At 40.1% G+C, this 24,162-nt stretch overlaps 1 protein-coding gene across 1 annotated transcript in view; it reads right to left on the bottom strand.

Moving 5' to 3' along the window:
• The window catches only part of LOC140186828 (copine-8), a 338,594-nt gene extending 315,288 nt beyond the window's left edge, over positions 1-23,306 (bottom strand). Inside the window, exon 1 of the mRNA XM_072241442.1 lies at positions 22,979-23,306. Within this exon, the coding sequence (XP_072097543.1) occupies positions 22,979-23,055 (77 nt within the window). The 5' untranslated portion in view covers positions 23,056-23,306. The remainder of the gene's footprint in view (positions 1-22,978) is intronic.
• Between the last annotated feature and the right edge of the window lie 856 nt (positions 23,307-24,162).

The raw sequence follows: 24,162 nt of genomic DNA, 5'->3' as shown, positions 1-24,162 counted from the left end.
ACCTTTTTGGTTTTGAGTCCTTTGCTTTTAGGTAAAACATTAAAAATTCCATTTACCTTCTTTAAAAGCCACAAAAACAGGTACTTCTACATTTGATGATCATGTGCCTGATTCCTAATGCATGTCTCCTTGTCGTAACAGCCCTTTCAAATGACTTGAGACTTTTCCTGCACCAGCTAATCTGTCCGCCTGTTATCCACATTTAATGTCCTTCCCTACAAATTTAATGCTGGGTGCTATTTATAAAACCTACGCAATATTTGTGCCTGTCCTTTTTTTTTTTAAGTGAAATACAAATCTGCAAATTATCCAGAAAACAATCCCTTAAATCACACTATTTTTATAATAGAGACAGAATTAAACTATGATGTCTGTGACTCCACCACTTGCAGACTCAGAAACTGGGCCAAACAACTGCAGGCGAAGTCACTCTCCTCCGGTTTATTAATAGTAAAATGGTATCATTAGTGAGGAAATGGTCTACAAATCTACTGCTAATTCTTCACTGGATTGTTCACAGTAGTACCTGGCATCTACACAACAATATGTAGTGGATTACGAGGATATAGATTTATCCCAGTTTCACCATAGGCAATTTTTTTCTGCAAGGACCTAATCCTTTCTGATTGACTTTTACAGGACAAAGTTTTCTCCACAAAAGGAGCACAAAATACAGAAGGGTCCAAATCTATTCAGGTTTAAGAGACTTTCTAATTATTCCTCCCTTAAGTGCAATATTTATATTAGTCTAGGAGGAGGCCTTTGGCACACCCTCAGAGCTTGTCAGTCCAGGGTTTGGAAGCAGCATGTAGTTAGTTTTGTTGAGAGAATTATTTATGGTTGACTCTAAACAAAGAATTGATAATTATACCACAATTATAACAAAATAATTACCATCATTATACAAGGCAGCAGCCACGGAAAAATTTGTTAATCTGATTAAATTTACCGTGTCCATATTGAAAAGCATAAATCAACATCTCATTAGCAAGTATAATTAATCCTTGAGAAAAGAAACTGAATGTCACATGTCATAACCTCAGGGCACTTTAAAGAACTGAAGAGCCAAAACTACAAAATGTACTGTATTGCCACTGAAGAAAATGTAGCAGCTAATTTGTAAATATCAACACCCAACAATCAGCAACTGAGAGCAGGAACAGTTTTATTATTACTATCACAGCAAATTATGCTTTCTACCACTCAAAAGTGCCATAAATTTCTTTACACCTACTTAAGAGCAAAGACATTCCTCAGTTTATTATCTCAGCCAAAGCAGAGTGCAGCATTCTCCTCGATCCTATTTTGGAAAACTATTCTTGATTATGTGCTCAGCTCTTTAAGGTGCAAATTAAGCCCAGGACTTTTTTTAAAAATTTGGTTCCAACATATCGATGTAGTCATAAAGAAAACATGACAGCGGCTATACTTTATTAGGAGTTTGAAGAGATTTGGTATGTCAACAAATACTACTCAAAAACTTCCATAGCTGTACCATGGAGAGCATTCTGACAGGCTGCATCACTGTCTGGTATGGAGAGGCTACTGCACAGGACCGAAAGAAGCTGCAGAAGGTTGTAAATCTAGTCAGCTCCATCTTGGGCACAAGCCTACAAAGTACCCAGGACATCATCAAGAAGCAATGTCTCAGAAAGGCAGCGTCCATTATTAAGGACCTCCAGCCCCCAGGGCATGCCCTTTTCTCACTGTTACCATCAGGTGGGAGATACAGAAGCCTGAAGGCACACACTCAGCAATTCAGGGACAGCTCCTTCCCCTCTGCCATCTGATTCTAAATGGACATTGAAGCTTAGGACACTACCTTACTTTTTTTCCAATATGCAGAATTTCTGATTTTGCACATTTAAAAAAATCCATTCCATATATGTATTTGATTTACTTGTTTATTTATTATTATGTTTATTTTATTTTTTTTCTCTCTCTGGTAGATTATGTATTGCATTGAACTGCTGCTGCTAAGTTAACAAATTTCACATCATATGCCGGTGATAATAAACCTGATTCTGATTCTGATAAACCCGAACCCAAAATTCCAGCCTGACCTGCTGAGTATTTCAGCTGCTTGTGTAGTGGTTTGCAACATTACTTCCACAAAGAAAGAAAAGATGTGTGATGAAGCAAAGAGTAAACTAAGGAGGACAACTACCCACAGCACATTAAACTTCTGACTGAACAGTCCTAAGGCACACCAACAGGGAGCCAGCAGATTCTTCAACAGTAGATTACCATTTAATTAAGTATTCAAAATCTTATGAAGTATCCTGCATTTTTTTAAAATATTTGCTAAATATAGTGAAGTAAAATAGTGACAAAAACATATTGTTATCTATCTGGCATCACAACTGAAATAAGACTTAATAAGCGTACCTTGTTTTTATACTGAGCAACAAAGATAACTGCTTTAATCATTAACCTCTTACGATTGAGATTTGACCTACTGGCCACTAATATTCACATCTGCAACAAAAACAAGTATACTTTTCAACTCAAAACAACATTTGCCCTGCAAACTGCTTAAGTATAAGATGGTAACAATACCATCTTAACAAAATGTTAAACATCTGGGGCAAGAGAGACTGGAATCTGGAAAAAATCTGGGACCAAAAACCAAGGGATGAATAGCATTTCTCTAAAGACACATAGAAAAATGACTGGAAAGGAAATTGAAGCATTTTAATAATTCATGAGCCATTCAAAACAATTATAGTCCAACATTATGATCCCAATAAACTATAGGGCTCCTTCTAATGTAGTCCTTAATATCAATGCCCATTCTCAGAGTTGACAAATGGCTTTAAACATGTATACATCTTAAAACCAAATTAACTAATGGAAAAACAACTAATAAATTGTGAAATACAGAAATAATAAAATTGCTATTGTTGTCATCTACCCATTTCTCAACCCTATGGCTTATATACCCATTTTTCAACCCTATGGCAAGTCTACAGACTTGAACTACTGCACAGAGTCTTGTCATCTTCAGAAGTTTTCGGATGACTCTGCCATAGTTGGATGCATCAGCAAGGGAGATGAGGTTGAGTACAGGCCTACTGTAGGAAACTTTGTCACATGGTGTGAGCAGAATTATCTGCAGCTTAATGTGAAAAGACTAAGGAGCTGGTGGTAGACCTGAGGAGAGCTAAGGTACCAGTGACCCCTGTTTCCATCCAGGGGGTCAGTGTGGACATGGTGGAGGATTACAAATACCTGGGGATACGAATTGACAATAAACTGGACTGGTCAAAGAACACTGAGACTGTCTACAAGAAGGGTCAGAGCCGTCTCTACTTCCTGAGGAGACTGAGATCCTTTAACATCTGCCGGACGATACTGAGGATGTTCTACGAGTCTGTGGTGGCCAGTGCTATCATGTTTGCTGTTGTGTGCTGGGGCAACAGGCTGAGGGTAGCAGACACCAACAGAATCAACAAACTTATTCGTAAGGTCAGTGATGTTGTGGGGATGGAACTGGACTCTCTCACAGTGGTGTCTGAAAAGAAGATGCTGTCTAAGTTGCATGCCATCTTGGTCAATGTCTCCCATCCACTACATAATGTACTGGGTGGGCACAGGAGTACATTCAGCCGGAGACTCATTCCTCCAAGATGCAGCACAGTGCGTCATAGGAAGTCATTCCTGCCTGTGGCCATCAAACTTTACAACTCCTCCCTTGGAGGGTCAGACACCCTGAGTCAATAGACTGGTCCTGGACTTATTTCATAATTTACATATTACTATTTAACTATTTGTGGTTCTATGATTATTTATTATTTATGGTGCAACTGTAACGAAAACCAATTTCCCCCTGGGATCAATAAAGTATGACTATGACTTTTGCACCACTAAAGCCAACATGTCCTTTTGAGTCACTTCCTCAAGTTACTAAAATTAAACAGACAATGCAGGAATTGCTTAACAGGTCAAACAATGCTTATTTTGATGAAACATCATTGACCTGAAATGCTAAATCTTGTTTCTCCCTAACTTCCAGATTTTTTGTATTTAATTTCTAGTTTCTGCTCTTTTGTGTTTACTTTGACATTCTTGAGTTACTGCCTCAGTACACATCAGTGTCCAACAGGATTCATTAAACAATCAAACTTGGAACTCTGCAGGTTTTCTGCACCAGTAAGTCCTCTCTCCCCTTGCTTGGTCTGTGAATGATCACCTATTTCTTGCTTTCTATCCCATCTTCAGGCAAAGCAAAGCTTGTTGCATGACCAGATTCTGGAAAATACAAACCAGAAACAACTCGCCCATTTCATTATTGTAGAAGACAGGTTAAATTATGAAGGAGAGGGCAACTGTACATGAAGCACCTCATGGATAGTTTCAATTATTGAAATATCTTTTAAGAAACATGAAACAAACTGATTTTGTACATCCCAAATCAGGATGCCAATCGGGATTATAATTAAGAAGTTCAGAATAACCTAGTGAAATGAAAATACAATCTACATCAGTGGCAATATCAACATATAAAGGTAGGTAAATATAAATACAGGTGATCCCCATGGGAAGGGGGGAAATGCGGGCAGGGGGCGATGGGGAGGTTGCATTCCCAGAAAACAGGCCATATCACAGTTTTTTTTGTAAGAAGAAGTCATGGCATCAACTCATGTGTGAAGAAATGAGTTGGAAGAAAACTATTTTGTGTTCCACATAACTTTATAATCAGGAATTTTTATTCCATATCCCAGAGTTTTGGAGGTGATTTGTGAAGTCCACAAGGGTGTACTTCTGTTAGGCAAACCTCTTGGGTCACCTGGACTGCTCTTTGAGGAACAGGAACCAATGCACTGTTGTCAAAATGGTTCAATATAAAGTTAGAGAGAATACAGAAACTTGATGCACAACACGTTTTCCGTGACAAAGTTCAAAGTAAACTTATTATCAAACTACAAAAATCACCATATCTCACTCTGAGATTCAGTTTCTTGCAGGCATTCACAGTAGAACAAAGAAATACAACAGAATCACTGAAAAACTTCTCACAGAGACTGACAAACAACCAATGTACAAAAGACGACAAACTGAAAATACCAGAAAATTTTTAAAAAATAAACAGAAAATTATTACTGAGAATATAAATTGTAGAGGTTTTTAAAGTGAGTCCACAGGTTGTGGAATCAGTTCAGAGTTGAGGTGAGTGAAGTTATCCACACTGGTTCAAAAGCCCGATGCTTGAAGGGTAGCAATTGTTCCTGAAGTCAAAGGAATAAGAATGACCTGGCCAGGACAGCTCAACACAATTCAGAGAAAACAGAAATCAAACCTGTGTAAACAGGATTGTTGTCAAGATACGGGAGATTTTCAAACAGTGGAGGCGGTATGGAGAAGTACCAGAAGACTGAAGCACAACATCAAGTATTTAAATTACAAGGAGAAGCAGAAAATAGATTTTCAACCCAGAAGGAAGGCACAGACTCAGTCTTAAACAGTAGTTGAGGAATATGTAATGCTCCAAATAGTTAAAGAAGGGGAAATTCATTCTCATTAAAGATAATTCCTGGATTGACATTGGGAAAATCTTCTGTGTATGTGGAATGATCAACATCTGAAACAGACTTCTGAGAACCGTAATCAACATTTACTTCCTAATCTTAAGGTCAGGAATTCTCCCATTCAAATAACGGAGGATTCCAGTCTCCTATCAGGTCAGACTGACATGAGACTGCAGATCTACATTCCCCCGTGTGACTCTGGAGAATCCCAGCATGTGGAGTCCAACAAGGGAGCAGAGCAGGTGTGCCAGCATATGTTGTCCAACTCATGCTGGGCCTACAATGGGGCTGCACAAATCCCAAAGGTACCTGCAAACAGATGAATGCTGGAGATTCCCTTCAGAGTTACTGGTCATAACCAACCCAACTTGGGCAACTGTGCTATGTCAATATGTTAAAAAGGGTTCAGACATGTATAATAAACTGCACAAAACCCAGACATAACAAAGCATTTTCTATCCAATTAAGTACTTTTAAAGAATGGCACTCACTGCTGTAAATAGGAAAACAGAGTTGTCAGTTTGTGCAAGGCAAGCTCCCCACAAGCAGCATTAGCAGAATCAGGATTGTTATCACTCTCTTATACAATGTGAAATTCATTGTTTTGTGGCAGCAGTACAGAGCAAAGACATAAAATTACCATAAATTACAAAATAAACAGCACAACAGAAGGAATAGTGAGGTTAAAACAAAGTAAAGAGGTACAAAACAATCATTTGTTTCTAGGCTATTGGCCAGCAGATATAAATATTTGTCAGGAGAAATGGGTAACAGCCATCAGTTCTTTTAAAGAACAGCTTTAAAATCATAAGACCATGAGGCATAGGAGCAGAATTAGGCCATGGGATCCACTCCACCATTCCACCATGGCTGATTGATCACCCCTCTCAACCCCAACCTCCTGCCTTCTCCCCGTAACCTTTGACACCCCGATTAATCAAGAGCTCTATCGGCTGGTGGCGCAATGGCATCAGCGCTGGACTTCGGGGTGAGAGGTCCCGAGTTCGAATCTAGCTGGCTCCCAGTAAGAGCTGGTGATCCCTTAAAAAAAACACTCACCCGGCAGAAGGCAATGGCAAACCACTGCTGTAACTTGCCTCGTATGCGATTTCCCAGTACGCCAGAGCGGCGTGGAAGGAAATTGTCCACTAACTGGAAATAATTCCGGACGCAATATATCAGCTTCTGCCTTAAATATACTCAATCACTTGGCCTGTACAGCTGTGTCTGGCAATTACTTTCACAAAGTCACCACCCTCTGGCTAAAGAAATTTTTCATCACCTCTGTTATAAATAGAAGTCCCTCTATTCTGAAGCTGTGCCCTCTGGTCCTAGACTTCCCCCACTACAGGAAAAATCCTCTTCCCATCCACTCTATTGAGGATTTTCAAAATTCGACAAGTTTCAATAGGATCCTTCCTCATTCTTCTAAGCTCCAGCGAGTACCGGACTAGAGCCAAATACTCCTCATATATTAACCCTTTCATTCCTAAGGTCATTATCGTGAAGCTCCTCTGGACCTTCTACGATGCCAGCTCATCTTAGGTAAAGGGCCCAAAACAGTTCACAATACTCCAAGTGCAGTCTGACCAATGCCTTATAAAGCCTCAGCATTACATCCTTGCTTTTGTGTTCCAGACCCCACAAAATGAATCCGAACATTGCATTTGCCTTCCTTACCAACGACTCAACCTGCAAACTAAACTTCAGGGAATCCTGCACGATGACTCCCAAGTCCCTTTGACCCTCTGAGTTTTGAATTTTCTCCCCAATTTGCCAACAGTCCATGCCTTTATTCCTTCTACCAAAGTGCATGAATGTACACTATATTCCATCTGCCACTTCTTTGCCCATTCTCCCAATCCATCTACCCTGCTTCCTTCATACTACCTGCCCTTCACGTATCTTTGTATTATCCATAAACTTGGCCACAAAACCATCAGTCCTTTCAACCAAATAATTGATATAACATGAAAAGAAGTAGTCCCAAAACCAACCCATGCAGCACACCACTAGTCAAGAACAGCCAACCTGTAAAAGCCCCCTTTATTCCGATTCTCTGTCTCCTGCCAGTCAGCCAATCTTCTATCCATGGTAGTGTCTTTCCTGTAATACCATGGGCTCTCCCCACCAATGGAGGGGGGGGGTTGGAGAGAGAGGAGGGATTATTGAGGGAGGAGGATTGCTCTGTGAACTGGTTATACATTCAATGGGCAAAATGTCCTCTGCCTATGTTGTACAGAAATACAAATGTATAAAAACTAGCAGAAGCACATGAAACTGCAGATCCTGGAATTTAGAGCAACAAACAATCTGCTTGAAGCAGGTCAATCATAATCTATGGGAGGGGTGGAAAAGGAGGGGGAGAAAACTGAATCACATTTTCCATCTATAATAAAGATTCCTTTAATATCATTGCGTTCCTTTGTTGGAAGCAAAAGATGAATGTAATTTGTGTTCAAGTAACTTAAGATTAATAATCACAGGAACTTACACTAGCAGGGACCACCATTAACCCAAGGATGGTTTGACATCAACTATATTTGTTGATTTGGGATTTTCAGTCTGTAATCTCCACAAAACCGCTTGGTGTCTCAGCTAATCACTTCCTAAAAATACATTTGAAATTAATGAAACAAAAAAATTTAATATCATTTTTGTATCTGATATTCAGTAAGAATGTTGATGAGAAGATTCTCTTATTCAACACAAAAATACATCTAGCATCATGAAGTGAAATAACTTCAACATCAAAAAGATTTTAAAGCTAACAGTGTACATGTACTAAGGTCGATAACTGGAAATAGTCCAATTTGTTGAGGGACTCATACACAGCTGCCCCAAATCTACAGCACAGAGCTCACATACTTATAACTGTAAATATTAAGATTAAGACAAAGATTAATCAAAGATGACCAAAGAACCCCAATTAAAATTAGGATTGTACATCACTTTTAGGGTAAGGAGACAAACCTTTATATAACATTCCAGATGCAAACTCACCATGGCCCTCTATAATTGGAGCAGAAGGTCCATATTTTACTACAAGACTCAAGTGAAAGGCCAAAAATATTATTTGCGTTCTCAGTTGCTTACTGAACCGAACGTTAAATTTTAATGGTCTCCATCCAAGCTGACCCAGGTCCCTCTGAACACCAACGCTTACCAATGTCTCAATTAAAACAAATACCTACATTTCAATTTCCTCTATCGGAAAATCTCATATTTTCAGTTTATATTTCAAATCCTTGTCCATCAAGTTAAAGTGCCAAATATCCACTCAAAGACCCTCTGAATGTTTGTGTTGGCCATGATGCCTAATTAATCTCATCTGCCTACACATGATCCAATTCCATTCATGTGCCTAAGTACCTGTTAAATGAAAAAACACCTACACCAACTTGGGTGTTCAACCAGTGAACAAAAGACAACAAACTGTGCAAATATAAAAAGAAAAATATAAATAATAAATAAATAAATAAGGAATAAATATTGAGAACATGAGATGAAGAGTTCTTTAAACTATTGACTATTTTTTGAGCTCCCAACAGTGCAGTGGTTAGAGCATTACTTTACAGGACCAGTTATCAGTGATGGAGCTCAATTTCCACCACTGTCTGCAAGGAGTTTGTACGTTCTCCACGTGACCACCTGGGTTTTCTGGTCCCCCCCCCCCGCATTCCAAAATGGTACGGGGTTAGGGTTAACGAGTTGTGAGCATACTATGTTGGTGTCTGAAGCAGGACAACACTTGCGGGCTGCCCTCAGAACATCCTTGAACCACGCTGGACGTGGACGTTGATGCAAGAATATGCATCTCACAGTACGTTTCGATATATGTGACAGATAACGCTAATCTTTATAAAGAGATATTCTATGAAGACAACATATATCCTCCCACTTTCCTGTTCTTCTGTATAAATTATCTGGCCTTGGTTTGCTAGTGATTCACATTAACTTCACTTAACCCTTATAAGTTTTCTTCATCTGCTTCTATGTATCCTGCCAGACTGCTCTCGTATTCTACTTTACGTTTTCTTATATTTTCAACTTCGTAGAATTTTGAACTTTATTGAATCCTCAGGTTTACTCATGTGTGGGCAAACTTTCCTTTGATCAAATGACATCTTTAACTTGTATTGAGTGCCCTTGCCATGCTTGCTTTCGTTGGTTGGGTTACTGAGTATAAAATCAAGGATGGCATGATGCAGTTACATGGAATATTTTGGTTAGGCCACATTTGGAGTATTCTGATCATCCCACACTATGGGACAAATGTGGAAGCTTTGGAGAGAATGGGGAATAGGTTCATGGGGATTACTGCCTGAATTGGAGTTTAGTACCAATGTGATCGTATTATTATTAATAGTGTATTGTTTTCTCTGGACTATCAAGGATTGAGGGGTGACCTGATAGAACTATATAAAATTATGAGAAGCAGAGATGGGGCAGATCATCAGGGAGTTTTCTTCTTCTTGGGTGAAAATGCCAAATTGAGCATAAGTTTAAAGCGAGAAGGTAAGTTTGAAAGAAGTGAGACATACTTTTTTTCATACAGGGAGTGGCAGGTGCCTGGGAGTCAGTAGAAGCAGATATGATAGCAATATTTAACAGGTACTTAGATAGGTACATGAATGGAATTGGATCATGTGTTGGCAGATGAGATGAATTTAATTAGGCATCAGATTAATTAGGCATGAACATTGTTGTCTAAATGCCTGTTCTGTGCCATACTGTTCTATCTTCCAAGTTTCCTATTAGACATTTTTGACTTAAAGGGACATACATTACTCATAAATGGTATGTTAGTTCTTGAACTATTTGCCATTGTTTATTTTCTGTTGTAGAGTTTCATGTAACTTCTCAATCCACTATGACCAACTCCATGTGTTGGCATGTTGGCGTACTGGTTAGCTCAACGCTTTACGGTACCAGCGACCCAGGTTCAATTCCTGCCACTCTCTGTAAGGAGTTTGTATATTCTCCCCATGCCTGCGCAGTTTTCCTCTAGGTTCTCCGGTTTCCTCCCATAGTCCAAAGACATACTGGTTGGTCATTGTAAATTGTCCCGTGATTAGGCTAGGGTTAAATCGGGTTTTACTGGGCGGAGCAGCTTGAAGGGCCAGAATGGCCCATTCTGCGCTGTATCACAGTAAAGAAATAAGTAAACTCGTGCCTCATGTCTTTGGAGTTTGCTTCATTCAGATTTGAGGTGCTGGTTTCAAAGTGAGCCAACCATTTTCAATCTCTAATTTAAAAAATGATATCAAATTATGATTACCATTCTCATGAATGAACCCTGTCTCATTGCACAAAAGCTGGCTGCACCGCAGTGAATCACCGCAAGCTGATCAGGAAAGTCATCTCTTATACACTCTAGAAAGCTGCCATCCACACTATTTATGCTGTTTTGATTTTGTGCAATGAGAAAGGGTTAGTTGATGATCTGGCAGTTAAAAGGCCTTCAGAGAAGAGTGTAATCATAATTTGTTAAGATTTTTTTTAAACAGAGAAATTTATTACCCTGGTCATATGCATCACTCATTTCCTAATCTGTATTGTGCCCTACATTAACACTCCTGTTTGGTGGGAGTTGCACTAAGTACAGTACCACCAATGTTTTCTGTCCTTTGCTCTTTTGTAGCCCCACCTCAACTACACATACAAGATTATCAAGGCCAAGATCCTTTCTCTGCAATGCTTTACCTGATTCAGTAATATCAGGGCAATCTATTTCTTCTTCCTTTTTCACCATCTCCTTCAAGCTTTCTAGAATACTTAATGGACAACATTGGTCATTTATCTTCATTACTGTCAATGATTCACTCGTCTTTACTAACAGTCCACCACTTCCCCTCCAATGCATTTCACACCAACCCAGCCATTTTCAATTTATGAAATTTGTCTTCCAAAGATCGATTTATTTAAAAAATTGATGAGCAGCTACAAATCTTCTTCAATTTTCTCTACCACTATATGGTTTTCTCTGCTGTAACTCTAACTGCAGTCTAATGGAATAATGCTGCATCATGCATCCAACAAACTTCCAACTGGAGTGGAAGGGGAATTGTTCCATCTACATTGCTTCTACTCCAGAGCCAAGGTCATCCGCACCTCCATATTCAAGCTGTAGTACACAGGATAACACTTGGGTATGCACATGTCTAAAGTAAGAACTCCATATTATCTTTGGTTCATTCACTGAAGCACCCAAAAGAATGCATCTTATTTGCCTTTCTTGTGATTGCAATACTCCATTGGACATTGTTAATGTGGAGTGTTGCAATTCCAATTCATTTGTTTATTAAAGGATATGGCCTTGGCCTCAAGATGCAGCAGAAGACAAGCTGTGTTGTGTTCGACTGCAGACTGCTGCAACAATCATGGACTCAGGGACTTGGACTATATTTTTTCCCTGTGTGACTGCTTTTTACTGCTATCTTTTATGTGCTAGATGTGCCTTTTGCTGTTTATGACCGTTTGTACTTTGTTTTGCATCCTGGCCCCGGAGTACAGCTGTTTCATTTGGCTATATTCATGTGTGGTTGAATGACAATTAAACATGAACATGAACTTGAAGTGGCAGTGTGCAAAAGGTCCTCTACCATCCTGCTTCCCCTGTCCAAAAACATCAGCTCAGCAAAATTCTCCTAATACACTGGATGATAAGCAAATGAATGTTATCATCCAGACCAACATCCCCAGGATTGAACAGGCCGTCAATTGTTGAATAATTGAGATTTAATGTTCTGCCTTTGAAGAATCAACTGAGGTAAACAAGACACTATTATTTAGACTCCAACAGAGAAAACCGGTTTTTTTAGTTCAGGAAGGATTAAATGAAGTAAAATTTCAGATTTTTCCCACTAAAAAGATAGTGTTACCCTTATTTTCCTCTCCACTATGAAAGATGATAATTCACATTATGCATGGCTCAACAGATGTTAGAAACTCCATGGATACCTGACATTATTCTGGGATGAGTTAGGCAGGTGGTGTCAGGAGATAACAAGACGTCCATTCGAACACACAGGGTATGTATTACAGCTATTCTCAACTGCATTCTCAACAATAACATAAGAGTTTAACTTACACCCAGTCGTTGGCAAAGTAGTCTGATAGACTGTCTCATTTAAAAAGAGCTGCCCTATCTCAAAGTGTATTCTCACCAGTTTTGGCATGCAAAAGGCAGATAAAATCCACTAATTGAGACACTGTGACCAAGGCAAATACCGCTTCTCCTTCTGTAATAGCATACCGCAGTGCCTGCTGTAAGATCGGAGTTCAATACCTGCCACTGTTTGGAAAGAGTTTGTATGTTCTCCCTGTGACTGCGTGGGTTTCCTGTGGGTGCTCCAGTTTCCTCCTATATTCTAAAGATGTACAGTTAAGCAGTTAAGGTTGGCACTGGAAACGTGGTGACATTTGCAGGCTCACTTCAGCACAATCCTCACTGATCTGATTTGACGCAAACAACACACTTCACTGTATGTTTCGATATACACGTGACAAACAAAGCTGATCTCTCTCTAGTAGCTTCTGACCTGCAGAAATTAATTTGAAATTTATCTCTTTAAGGGCAAAGGTTCCCAACCTGGTGTCTGCGGGCCACTTGCTTAATTGAAATGGTCCAGGGCATAAAAAAGGTTGGGAACCAGAACCCCTACCTTCGAGCCATTTCAGCCACTGAGCATTGAAAACCAGTCAGAATGTCCTCACATCCAAATCCTATCCTATGATTAGGGTCCTATGTACATCATAGGAACCAATTTGCAATTCAAGGGAATCTACCATCTGAAATAGCTGGGCATTGCAGCGAGTCTCTCTGAGATCCCTCAACTCCACGAACTTTCCTGCAGCAGGTAAGGATAGGTGGCGATCAAACTCTGCTCCCCAAATAGTCTTACCTCATATTCTGAAAAGAAAGGAAAAGGACCAGTGATACTACCTTGACACAAAACATCAACTGTGGCTGCTCAGCGTTTGCAACATTTTCTGTTTTTGTTCAAATTTCCAGCATCAAGTCGAACTTATTGTCATATGCTTAAATACAATAAGGCAGAGGTAGAATGTTACTTACAGTTACATCACAGGGACTTTGATACAAACAGCACAAAGGAGCTACGCTACAGTATTCAAGACAATGAAGAAAAAATGTGCAAAAGATTAGTGCAAGAGAAACAAGAGACAAGTTCTCAGTCGAGCAAGAGGTGGCCTGTAGTGTTACACTGCTGAGTCAGGATCTGCACTGGCTGTGTGGAAGCTTCAGCTGGTAACACATTGCAGGTTGCAAAATTAAGACATGTAGATCTGAGATTTCAGGTTTGTGATCTTGGACTGAACTCACTTTACTGATTGGAGCTAGCATTCTGAAGTAGCGGTTCACTGTAAATGGTTCCTACACTGGAAAGATTTTAACTTAATTGTTAGTTTCCTTCTGGTTCCCTTCTTCTTTCTGTTAGATGTGGGAAAGGATCATTTGGGTTTCTGATTTTGATAACTCCTTATCCGGACCACACTGGAACTTGAAACTGCTCAGAGCGATTTCGCTCTTACCAAGGGTATTTATCTAAAACATTAACTCAGCTTCTCTTTCCACAGATTTTTATTTTTAAAATACACACACACAAAATTATAAGTGGTGTGCAAAACTTTTGCATTTGTAGTCAATACGTTCAGCCGTGTTAACTTGTTTTTAAAACTATAGTACCATTGTCACTCATGTGCCTCCATGGAATGAGTCACCATTTCTACATTTGGGGTGCTTCCTGACCTGACTCGGCTCCCTCATGTGCAACAGTTCTTCCTCAGAGGCTTTGCATTGGCGGCACCGAGCTAAAGTGCAGCCTACATCAGGCAGGTACTCCTACGTGGTAGTAGATGGCACATCCTTAGTCATTTGCCTAATCAGCTGAATGTTTTCCAACATTTTCTGCTGAGTCCTCTCTTAGGGAGTATTCTGGAGTTAGGTTATATGACAAAATGTTAACTTCAGCAACCAGTCTTTAGAACTGAACATGGATTGTAGATTAAATTTAAAATGCAGCCCTAGGCAATAGGTTCCTAAAGCTGTGTAATTGAAAAAAAAGCAGACAATTCTAATTATCATTAATTTGGTGTATCTGCAGTGTGGGTGCGAAGAAAGAGGTGTGAAATAATATGTAATTAAAAGGAAGCATTGTAGATACGTTGTAAATATGGAATTGTCCTTTGATCTTCAGCATATAAAATGCCATGTAATATTGGGTCGAACAGGCCTCATCCTTCAGAGATTGTCTCATTTTCTCAAATAAAAGGCTACTTTATATCTACCAGCTGCATCTCTCTGGCGACTCTGTTCACACTACAACAGTCTCAGCACAGTGCTGGCTTCCATTTCGCTAATGCACAATTAACAGATTATGGTTGAGATTTCGAGGTTTGAGATTTCTAGCCTTTCTAGTATTCTAGTATCCATTTCAGTAATAGAAATGTTGTTATATACTGAAAATTCAACTAAATAGCTATGAGAATCAGCCATTGAGCTGAATGGCCTAATTCTGCTATGTCTTATGGTCTTACAATGGCATAATAAATCAGACATGATGGAATGACAGTAGGTTTGATGGGCTGAGTGGCCTAATTCTGCTCCGATGTCTTTTTCTTTTTAAATCTTTTTATTAATTTTCCAAAGTTATAAACAAAATAACAATGTTGATACAGAGAGATTGGAATAATCTTATTTTTAATAAGCATATACAGAAAAGATTCCAAATAATACAGGTATAATAGACTTCCAAACTCATGATGCAATTAATGATAGAGAAAAAAAAGAATTAAAAAGAAAAAAGAAAAACCCCAAAAAGAAACCAAAAAAAGAACTAAATACTAAACCCAAAAAAGCAAATGGAACAAAACAAGGCTAGACCATTATCTTAATTCGAACTGCTCTTATGGTCTTAAGGATGAGAATCACTGATGTATGTCCTGGATTTTGTTGTTTTGTGGCAGTAGTACAGTGCAAGACAAATTAAATTTCATAAGTTACAATGCACAGGTAGTGCTAAAGACAAATAAAATGGTAGTGCTCGTGGATTCATGAATCTATAAAAATAATGATCAATTTATATTCATTGGGGATCAAACTATCACAAAATCAAAACAGAAATTCATTCAAGGAATAAATGGAAAGATGATACTAGAACCAGCAAGCAATGCAATCACCGAGTATTGCAAGCTTAAGAGCCAGGACTAGGGAAGGGAAGCAAATTAAACAACTCCTCAAAGTTTAAGTGAATACAGAGAGGATTCCAATTAGATTGTTTCAATGATTTTATTGCAGCTAATAAAAGTAACTACAGTAAAATAGAAAAAGCTATCAGAGAGAACCAAGCAGGTAATTTAGGTGAATAAAAGGTTTTTTTTGCGCACTAAGAAATGTTCCAATGAAACTTGTCATGGAAAAAGTCACTATCTAAAGCAATTCATAGATTAAGAGGAAACACATGCTTCAATTAAAGAACAACATCCCTCATGGCAAACAAACTCCCTGACTCAATCCAAAATCACTGAAGAGTGTCTCAAAGGGATACTCACTCCACTAAAACAAGGAGAGAAACCTCGTTTTACATTGTTTACCTGTGTAAGAGTGGCCCCTTGACTGTCCACTATCACATTCAATAGGCTGCCACTGTAGCGCCATGCTGGCATCAGCTTTGTAAGGTGAGTGCTTGAGATCTTCCATTTACCACATTTGTTTCTCCAAAATAGATATATTTTCATTGCTGCCCACATTTACAGACTACACTGGACAACAAAGATTTTGCTTTCTGAACACCTTTGGGTGTGCCTTATGGATCTTGGGCTGCTGACCATGAAAATCACCATGAATTTTCCCTATCACACACAATTTTATTTTAAAATCAGCTATATTTGTTATTTCAATTCAAGTCAGAATAACTGATGCCAAGGTCAAGGAAGGCATTTTGTTGGTCCACAAATCAAACAGGTCATCAATGACAGGCAACTCGAGAAACTTTTAGTGGGACGGGAGAAAATCCCATGGAAGGCATTCAAAGATGTTGCTGAAGATTTTCTTGGCAACTACAGAACACCAAGTTACGTGCAGCTGGTTGACAACATGCTTCAAGCATACAAGACTATGAAGTGCAAATGTCACTAAAGATTCATTTCCTGCATTCACATTTAGACATTTTCCCTGCAAATCCTGGCACTGTCAGTGACGAGCACAGTGGAAGGTTTCACCTGGACATTGTGGTCATGGAGAAACGGTATCAGGGCAACTGGAATCCATCAATGCTGGGTCACTCATACAAAAAAAAGAGGCCTTCCTTCTCCACGAAATGCAGATGAAAAATAGTCCAAGCAGTATATTCTGAAAAAAGGAAGCCAAGTCACCAAAACTGTTCGACAGGTATGAGATGAAAGAAAGAAAAACATGGTAAGCATGAGAAGAAATAGGAAAGGCTCAGTCTCAAATTATTGGGTAATCAGGTGCAGACTCCAAAGAGAAAATGGCAAATGGCTACAGCTGATATCTTTGAAAATATAGCTCTGTTACTTCTCCAGACCTTTAAAGTCAACATCAAAGAAAAATAATTACCAACCCGCTTCGTTTCATCAAATTAGTGTAGCATGTGTTTGACAATAGTTCCAGTTTCACACCACCACTTGGAAAGGGTCACGGGATGCCATCCGATGAGCAAGGTGATGAGAATATTGGTCTGATGAAATCTATTAGGAAGTCTGGAAATTGTTCAGTTTTTGCAATTTTTGATTGAACTTCCCTTTTTCAAATTGTATACCATAAAACAATGTTTGCAGCAGAAGAAACTTTAGGAGAAAGGAAGGAACAGAGCAAGTGCCCAGCAAGAGTTCATATCCTCATTGGCACGTCCTGGATGGATACCAAAGACCATGGCCCAAAGGTCAATCAGAAACCCAAAGGTCAAGGCCCAATGACTAAAGACCCCAATCTGCAAATCTCTGCAAGTCCAATGGGGAAGCTGAAGGCCCAACATCTGCAAATCCACAAGTCCACTGGAGGCTGAGGGTTAGAGGATTGTACAAGGGTGGGCAAGTGGGAGGGAGAAACAGGACTTTTTGTGCTGTTATTGCTTTGTCACTTGGTATGTTCTGTTGTGTTGTTGTGCTAAGCATTGTGGGTGTGCTATGTGCGCGCCAGAATGTATGGCAATATGTGTGAGCTGCACCCAGCACATCCTTGGATATGTTGGTTGTTAACGAAAATGACCCATTTCACTGTACCCATGATAAATAAATCTAAATCTGAATCCAAAAGCGAATCTGAGGTATAGTACCTCTAGCTACAGAATTTAGAGTCCAGCAAACAATGACTGGTCATTCCAACTTGTGCTTTTAACTTTAGAAGCAAAGATGGCTTTCTGTTCCTCTCGTTTTGCTGCTCACAATTTAGTTAAGCTGCCAGAGGGTTATTTCATGAAATGAAAGCCATGATTAATGTAGCATTCAATAGTTTAATGAGGCATTTCTTCTTCAGAGTTCTTGCTACACTTATCATGCAGTCTACAATCCTTAAGCGGTAGATTCTCAGATTCAAATCATGATCTGTACCCTCATCGTTCTCAGTAATTGAAAGATATGTTCATGTTTGTCTTGCTGCAAAACATCAATATACCCGCTTTCCATCATTGGGGGTTATTCCAGGAAAGTAGATGAAAGATAAAAGACCAGACACCACCCAATTCAACTACAGAGCAGGCACAAGCAACCAAGCCCTGCTTTAGTTGCTCATGTACTTCTTAATTCAATTTTCCCAACTCCACTTTTAGTTATGTCACATGCTGATATACGTATCTACAACTTTAGAAAACATATTCTGATTCAGACGTTTTTCTGCTGTACAGAACCACATCAAAATACCAGCTGGGCGCCAGAGACGAAGTCCATTGGCGTGCCATATGGCTCCATCAGCTTTTTCTTTCAATATGCAGAACTCCATGGCTCTTTTCAGCAAAAGAATAAATCTTCCTGCAGTATTCTACTGTAGGTTTTAATTAGTTGGACATGAACCACAAAGAATCGGGTCTCCGGCATCATCATAGCTGAAATTGGTCCTCCCATCGGTGTTCATTAGGAATCTAGCCACAAAGATGCCTTGCTGATAACTCCCAAAAGGAATATTTGTTGATAGCTAAGAAGGATTTTTATAAACAACACATTAATCTCCATTTTCAGAATATCCTTTCCCCCTTTCTGATTAATGTGTCTATTCTAATTAAGATAACACAAACATGAAATCTTCCAAGGCTTTTGGGCAATGATTCCTCCATATCAGCGTGGCTCAGATTAGCAAGATATTGCATCGACAGACTGCATTCACATACACATGTTCATTGTGCCTTGCACATCCAAAACTCTGTGTCAGTTTTGGTTTAGCGTCAGAGAACACTACAGCACAGAAACAGACCATTCAGCCCATCTCGTCTGTGCCAAACTGTTATTCTGTCTCATCCCATCAACCTACATCCAGACCATAGCCTGACATAACCCTCCCATCCAGGAACTTATGTAAATTTCTCTTAAATATTGAGACTGAACTTGCATCCGCCACTTCTGTTGGCAGCTTGTTCCACACTCGTATCACCCTCTGAGTGAAGAATTTCCCCCTCAGGTTCCCTTTAAATATTTCACCTTTCATCCTTAACCTATGACCTCTAGTTTGCACCTCAGTGGAAAAAGCCTGTTTGCATTTACCCTAGCTATTCACCTCAATTTTGTATACTTCTCCCCTCATTCTCTTACACACCAGGGAATCAAGTCCTAACCTATTCAACCTTTCCTTACAACTCAATTCAAGTCCAGGTAACATCTCTGTATGCTTTCAATCTTATTGATAACTTTCCTGTTGGTAGGTGACCAGAAACGAACACAAAACTCCAGATAAGGCCTCAGCAACACCTTAAGCAATTTCAACATAACACCCCAACTCCTATAGTTGATACTTTGATTATGAAGGCCAATTGCCAAAAGCCCTCTTTATGACATTACCTATCCGTGATGCCACTTTCAGGAAATAATGGGTTTCCAAGATCCTTCTGTTCTATCACACTCCTCAATGCCTTGTGTAAATCCTACCTTGGTTTGCCCTCCCAAAGTGCCTGCATTAAATTCCATCTACCACTTATAGCCCACTTTTCCAGCTGGTTCAGATTCCACTGCAGGCTTTGCTAACCTTCCTCACTGTCTCCTACACCTCTATTTTTGGTATCATCAGCAAATTTGCCACACGACCAACACCAAACCACTAATCACAGGCCTCCCTCAGAGAGGTAAACATATACTTGCACTCTCTGATTTCTCCCGTGAATCCAGTATCAATTCCAAAATACTATCCCATCCTGAATGCCAAGCAATTGAACCTCCTTGACCAGTTTTCCATGCAGGACTTTGTCAAAGACCTTGCCAAAGTTCATGTAGACAACATTCATTGGCTTTCCTTCATCAAGGAAATCATTGTTTGTGATATTTTTGAGAGATAGATCGTCACAATTTTATGAGACCATTAAGTAATTTTTGAAGTATCATATACCATAGAAGCAGGCTGATGAAATTAGTGTTTCAGTAATGTGCATCAATTTTTTGAGCAATCACTGTTCCTACTGCATTGCCTCTGTTGTATGATGTTCATGATTGGCCATTTATACCAAACTGAACCCATCCTACAACAATACTAATGGACATCAACTCTTGTTGCCTAACATTGAGAAGTTATTTGTATCCCCATCTTGGTTTTTAAACTGTAAATACATATTACAGTGTTACATGAAAATTAATCCTGGCAAAGATAGCTGAGTGAGAGTGAGAGCAGTATAACTAGAAAGATGTGCAACTGAGAAGCATGCCTCCCCATATTTAATACAACATATTTTAGCAACACTAATTATTCACTCATCTGTGTACAAGAACCCTAACTTCACCATGGCATGTTATTTCAAGGATTTGACTGAAAGATGCATTGTCTGTGACGTTGGTTCATGAAGTGTTTGAAGGTGTTTAACAATTACAAACGTTCCCAGAGCCCCATGCACTGGTGGTACTAAAGTGCAACTTCCTTCACGTATTCTTAAAGCCTGGAACGTGGAACATGGCAGTAGGTAGCAGACCTTTACAGACATTTGTCTAACCTTCTGAATATTTTCCAACATCTCCTGCTGAGGTTTCAGCACAGTACTGGCTTCAACTTGGCTAATACACAATTAACAGATAATGGTGAATTTCAAGGCTTGAGATTTTGTTATCACTAGGGAACTAGAAATGTTGTTATATACTGAAAATTTCAACTAAATATCTATCAGAATCAGCTGATAAGCTGGATGGCCTAATTCTGCTACATCGTATGGTCTTATAAACGGATAATAGATCATCCATGATGGAATGGCAGAGCAGACTTGACGGGCTGAATGGCCTAATTCTGCTCCTATGTTTTATGGTCTTAAGAATCAGAATCGCTGACGTATGTCCTGAATTCTGTTGTTTTGTGGTAGCAGTACAGCGCAAGACAAATTACATTTCTATAAGTTACAATGCAAAGGTAGTGCTAGGCACCCGATGAAGTACCTTGGCCTGAAACATTGAGGGTTTATTCCCCTCCATTGATATTGCCGGATCAGCTGAGTTCCTCCAGCATTTTGTGTGCGCTACTCTGGATTTCCAGCATCTGCAGAACCTCTTGTTTATGATTTTCCCAACAGGTATGTGACATGCAACTGTCCTCGACCACGTTGAATAATGAGTTGCTCTTGCGAATAATCAAGCATTCATTAGCAGATTAAGGAATATCCAACCCAAAGTTAAAATCTCAAAGTTCAAACTTCAAAGTAAATTTATTACCAAAGTACATATATGTCACCATATACTACCGTGAAATTCATTTTCTTGTGGGCATTCTCAGTAAATAGGAAACCTACACAAGAACAGGCAGTCAAACAACAAACATGCATAAATAATATAGAGAATATGAGTTGTGGAGTCCTTGAAGGTGAGTCCATAGATTGTGGAACAGTGAAGAGAGTGAAGTTATCACACTGGTTTAGGAGTCTGATGGTTGAAGGACATTAACTGTTCCTGAACCTGGTGGTGTGGGACCTAAGGCTCCTGTACCTTCCTCCCAGTGACAGCAGCCAGAGGAGAGCATGTCCTGGATGGTAGGGGTCCTTGACGATGGATGCTGCTACCTTGCGACTGCTACTAGTAGACGTGCTCGGTGGTGGTGGTGGTGGTGGTGGTGGTGGGGCGGGGGGGGGGGGTCCTGTATTGAAAATCTGATCACATTCCAGCAACAGCTTCCCGTTTTGCAAGATACAGCTTCCCTTCCGCGTTTGAACTGGCTTAATTTGTTGTCTGAAAAGGAAGAGCTGGGCTCAGTGGACAGCTACCCAAGAGAAAGCACTAATTTCAAATTGCGATCAAACACTTATTGTGAGGTCATATGCTTCTGTTTTGGAATTACTAGAGCATTCTGTTACAAATGGGAAGTCACGATACGAATCGGACACATAAGAATCTCGCCTCCAAAATTAGATGTTTTCTCGTGTTTTTTTAAAATTTAAAATGACTGCACAAATAATTAGATCAGCAATAAAGAGTGCTTAGAATATCCGTGCATGTAAATAAACAGCAAGAAGACGTCTAAGGCATCACTTTTATGAAGAAAGATGCCAAGAATGTCGGTTTAAAGATACAGGCTCCTGCTCCCTACGACCCCAGAATACAATATGCAAAACTGCTTAAAACTAAAACTATTTAATAAAATGCCTTAGGCTGGAAAAAAAAGGCTTCCTTTAAAAGTCCGGCACCACAGGAGTTAATATACTGAACAGGGAAATTCCTCCGCTTATTGTCAAGCGATGTGTGATAATTCCCAGAGCTGACGCCTCGATAACTCACGGATGAGGAACAGGGAGGGGTTCGGACACCCAAGCCCCGTCAGTTCAAAACACCACAGCATCACTTCAGTTTCTTTCTCAGCAACGAATCGAACCGTACTCCGTCTTATCAAAAACACCGTGATTAAGATGCGGTAAAAGTTGTCATTTCTTGCCCACCCCACCGACACCGTCAACTGAGAGACACTTTCCTGTCAACTTTCCAAGACTCAGTTTAACACCTTTAACTTCAAACACCGATCACTCAGAAAGGTGAGGAGTAAACGATTTGTACGCGAACCGAACAGGACCTCGGACGCCTTCCCACGTTGCGAAGGAAGGCAGAGAAGCGGATTATAGTTCTGACTCGACTTTCCCCAAGTCATTCCCAGTGTCTCACTTTAACCGGACACTCAGTCACCCATACACGGGGTGGGTGTGAAAGTGAACCGCTACAGACACTTCGCGCTCAGCTGGTGCTCGCGTGCTTTTACGGGGGGGGGGGCGGAAGGGCGGGGTAGGGGGTTGTAGGACATCCCTTACCTGCAAGAAATGGTGATCTCCACTTTCGTGGCCGGGATGTTGGCATGCAGAGGATCGAAGTCTCCTATGGACGCCATATTACTGAAGCCTTGCACGGCGTCTCCCAGCCGAGCCCCGAAGCACTGAGCGCCTCTACTCCACTGCTCGGGTTAGCCTGTGCCCGAGTGATGTCACTTCATAACAAACACAGGGAAACGTCCGCAGGCGGGAGGGGGAGAGAGAGAGAGAGAGAGAGAGAGAGGAGGGAGAGGGCGAGGAGAGGGAGAGCAATGGCACTGAGCTGTATCTGCACCAAAAATCCCAACTGGCCCAGCTCAGAGGAGGAGCACTGGCAGGCATTTTACTCAACGGTGGAGGCGGGGGGGGGGGGGAATTTCCAAGAAATTTAAAGAGAGGATGTGAAAAGTACACTATCATCCCAGAATTATTTGAACTGATCAACTTGTCGATGACACCTTCGCGAACATCACAGAAAAATACATAAACGCCACTAACGCTCGCGATAGTGTGTTATATACAATTGAAAGTCTTTCTTTATTCAAAGGCCCACTCGACTGGAAAACAGCGTACCAAAACTATTTGAAGAAACGCAGCAATTCATTACGTTTCTTCAAACAACAGATACACTACCACAAACTTTGTTATTGCAGTAATCTTTTCAAAATATAAAATCTAATAAAAGTCAGTGCTTGCAGTTCCGTGGCGAATTTCGGATTAGATTATGGACATATTACAGTCCCCGTGATTCTGTTCTGCGCTGACAGTGTAAACTTTTTAATGAAGTGAGACCTAAAACACCAATCCACTTCCGGTGGGTTTTCCCTGTGTCTACGGGGAATTACCTGCTTCACGTGGACGACGCCAGTGCTAACGAGCTGGGGCAAAATCTGTCCCAACATGAATAAAAGCATCTGGACACGTCTTATGAGAAATTATTTAACATATGATATAATAGGCAATAATCTACTACGATAATAGGATGAAGTTATTTTTTGTTTTAGTAATTCACAATCTGGCCACTGTTCACTCCTGTGTGGCCAATTTAAGATACATTTGGGGGACATGTTCGTCGGATTTGTTTAATGCGCCGATTTCACACCCCCATTACATTTCGTGAGATCGATGGAACATCGCAAACATTTTTTAAAGTGCGTAACAAGAAGCGATTTTTCACAGATTGGCGT

Source organism: Mobula birostris, chromosome 23 (genome assembly GCF_030028105.1).
Source record: "Mobula birostris isolate sMobBir1 chromosome 23, sMobBir1.hap1, whole genome shotgun sequence".
NCBI classification, from domain to species: domain Eukaryota; kingdom Metazoa; phylum Chordata; class Chondrichthyes; order Myliobatiformes; family Myliobatidae; genus Mobula; species Mobula birostris.
Note: the sequence above shows the minus strand (reverse complement) of the source record. Positions and strands in the feature narration are given on the sequence as shown.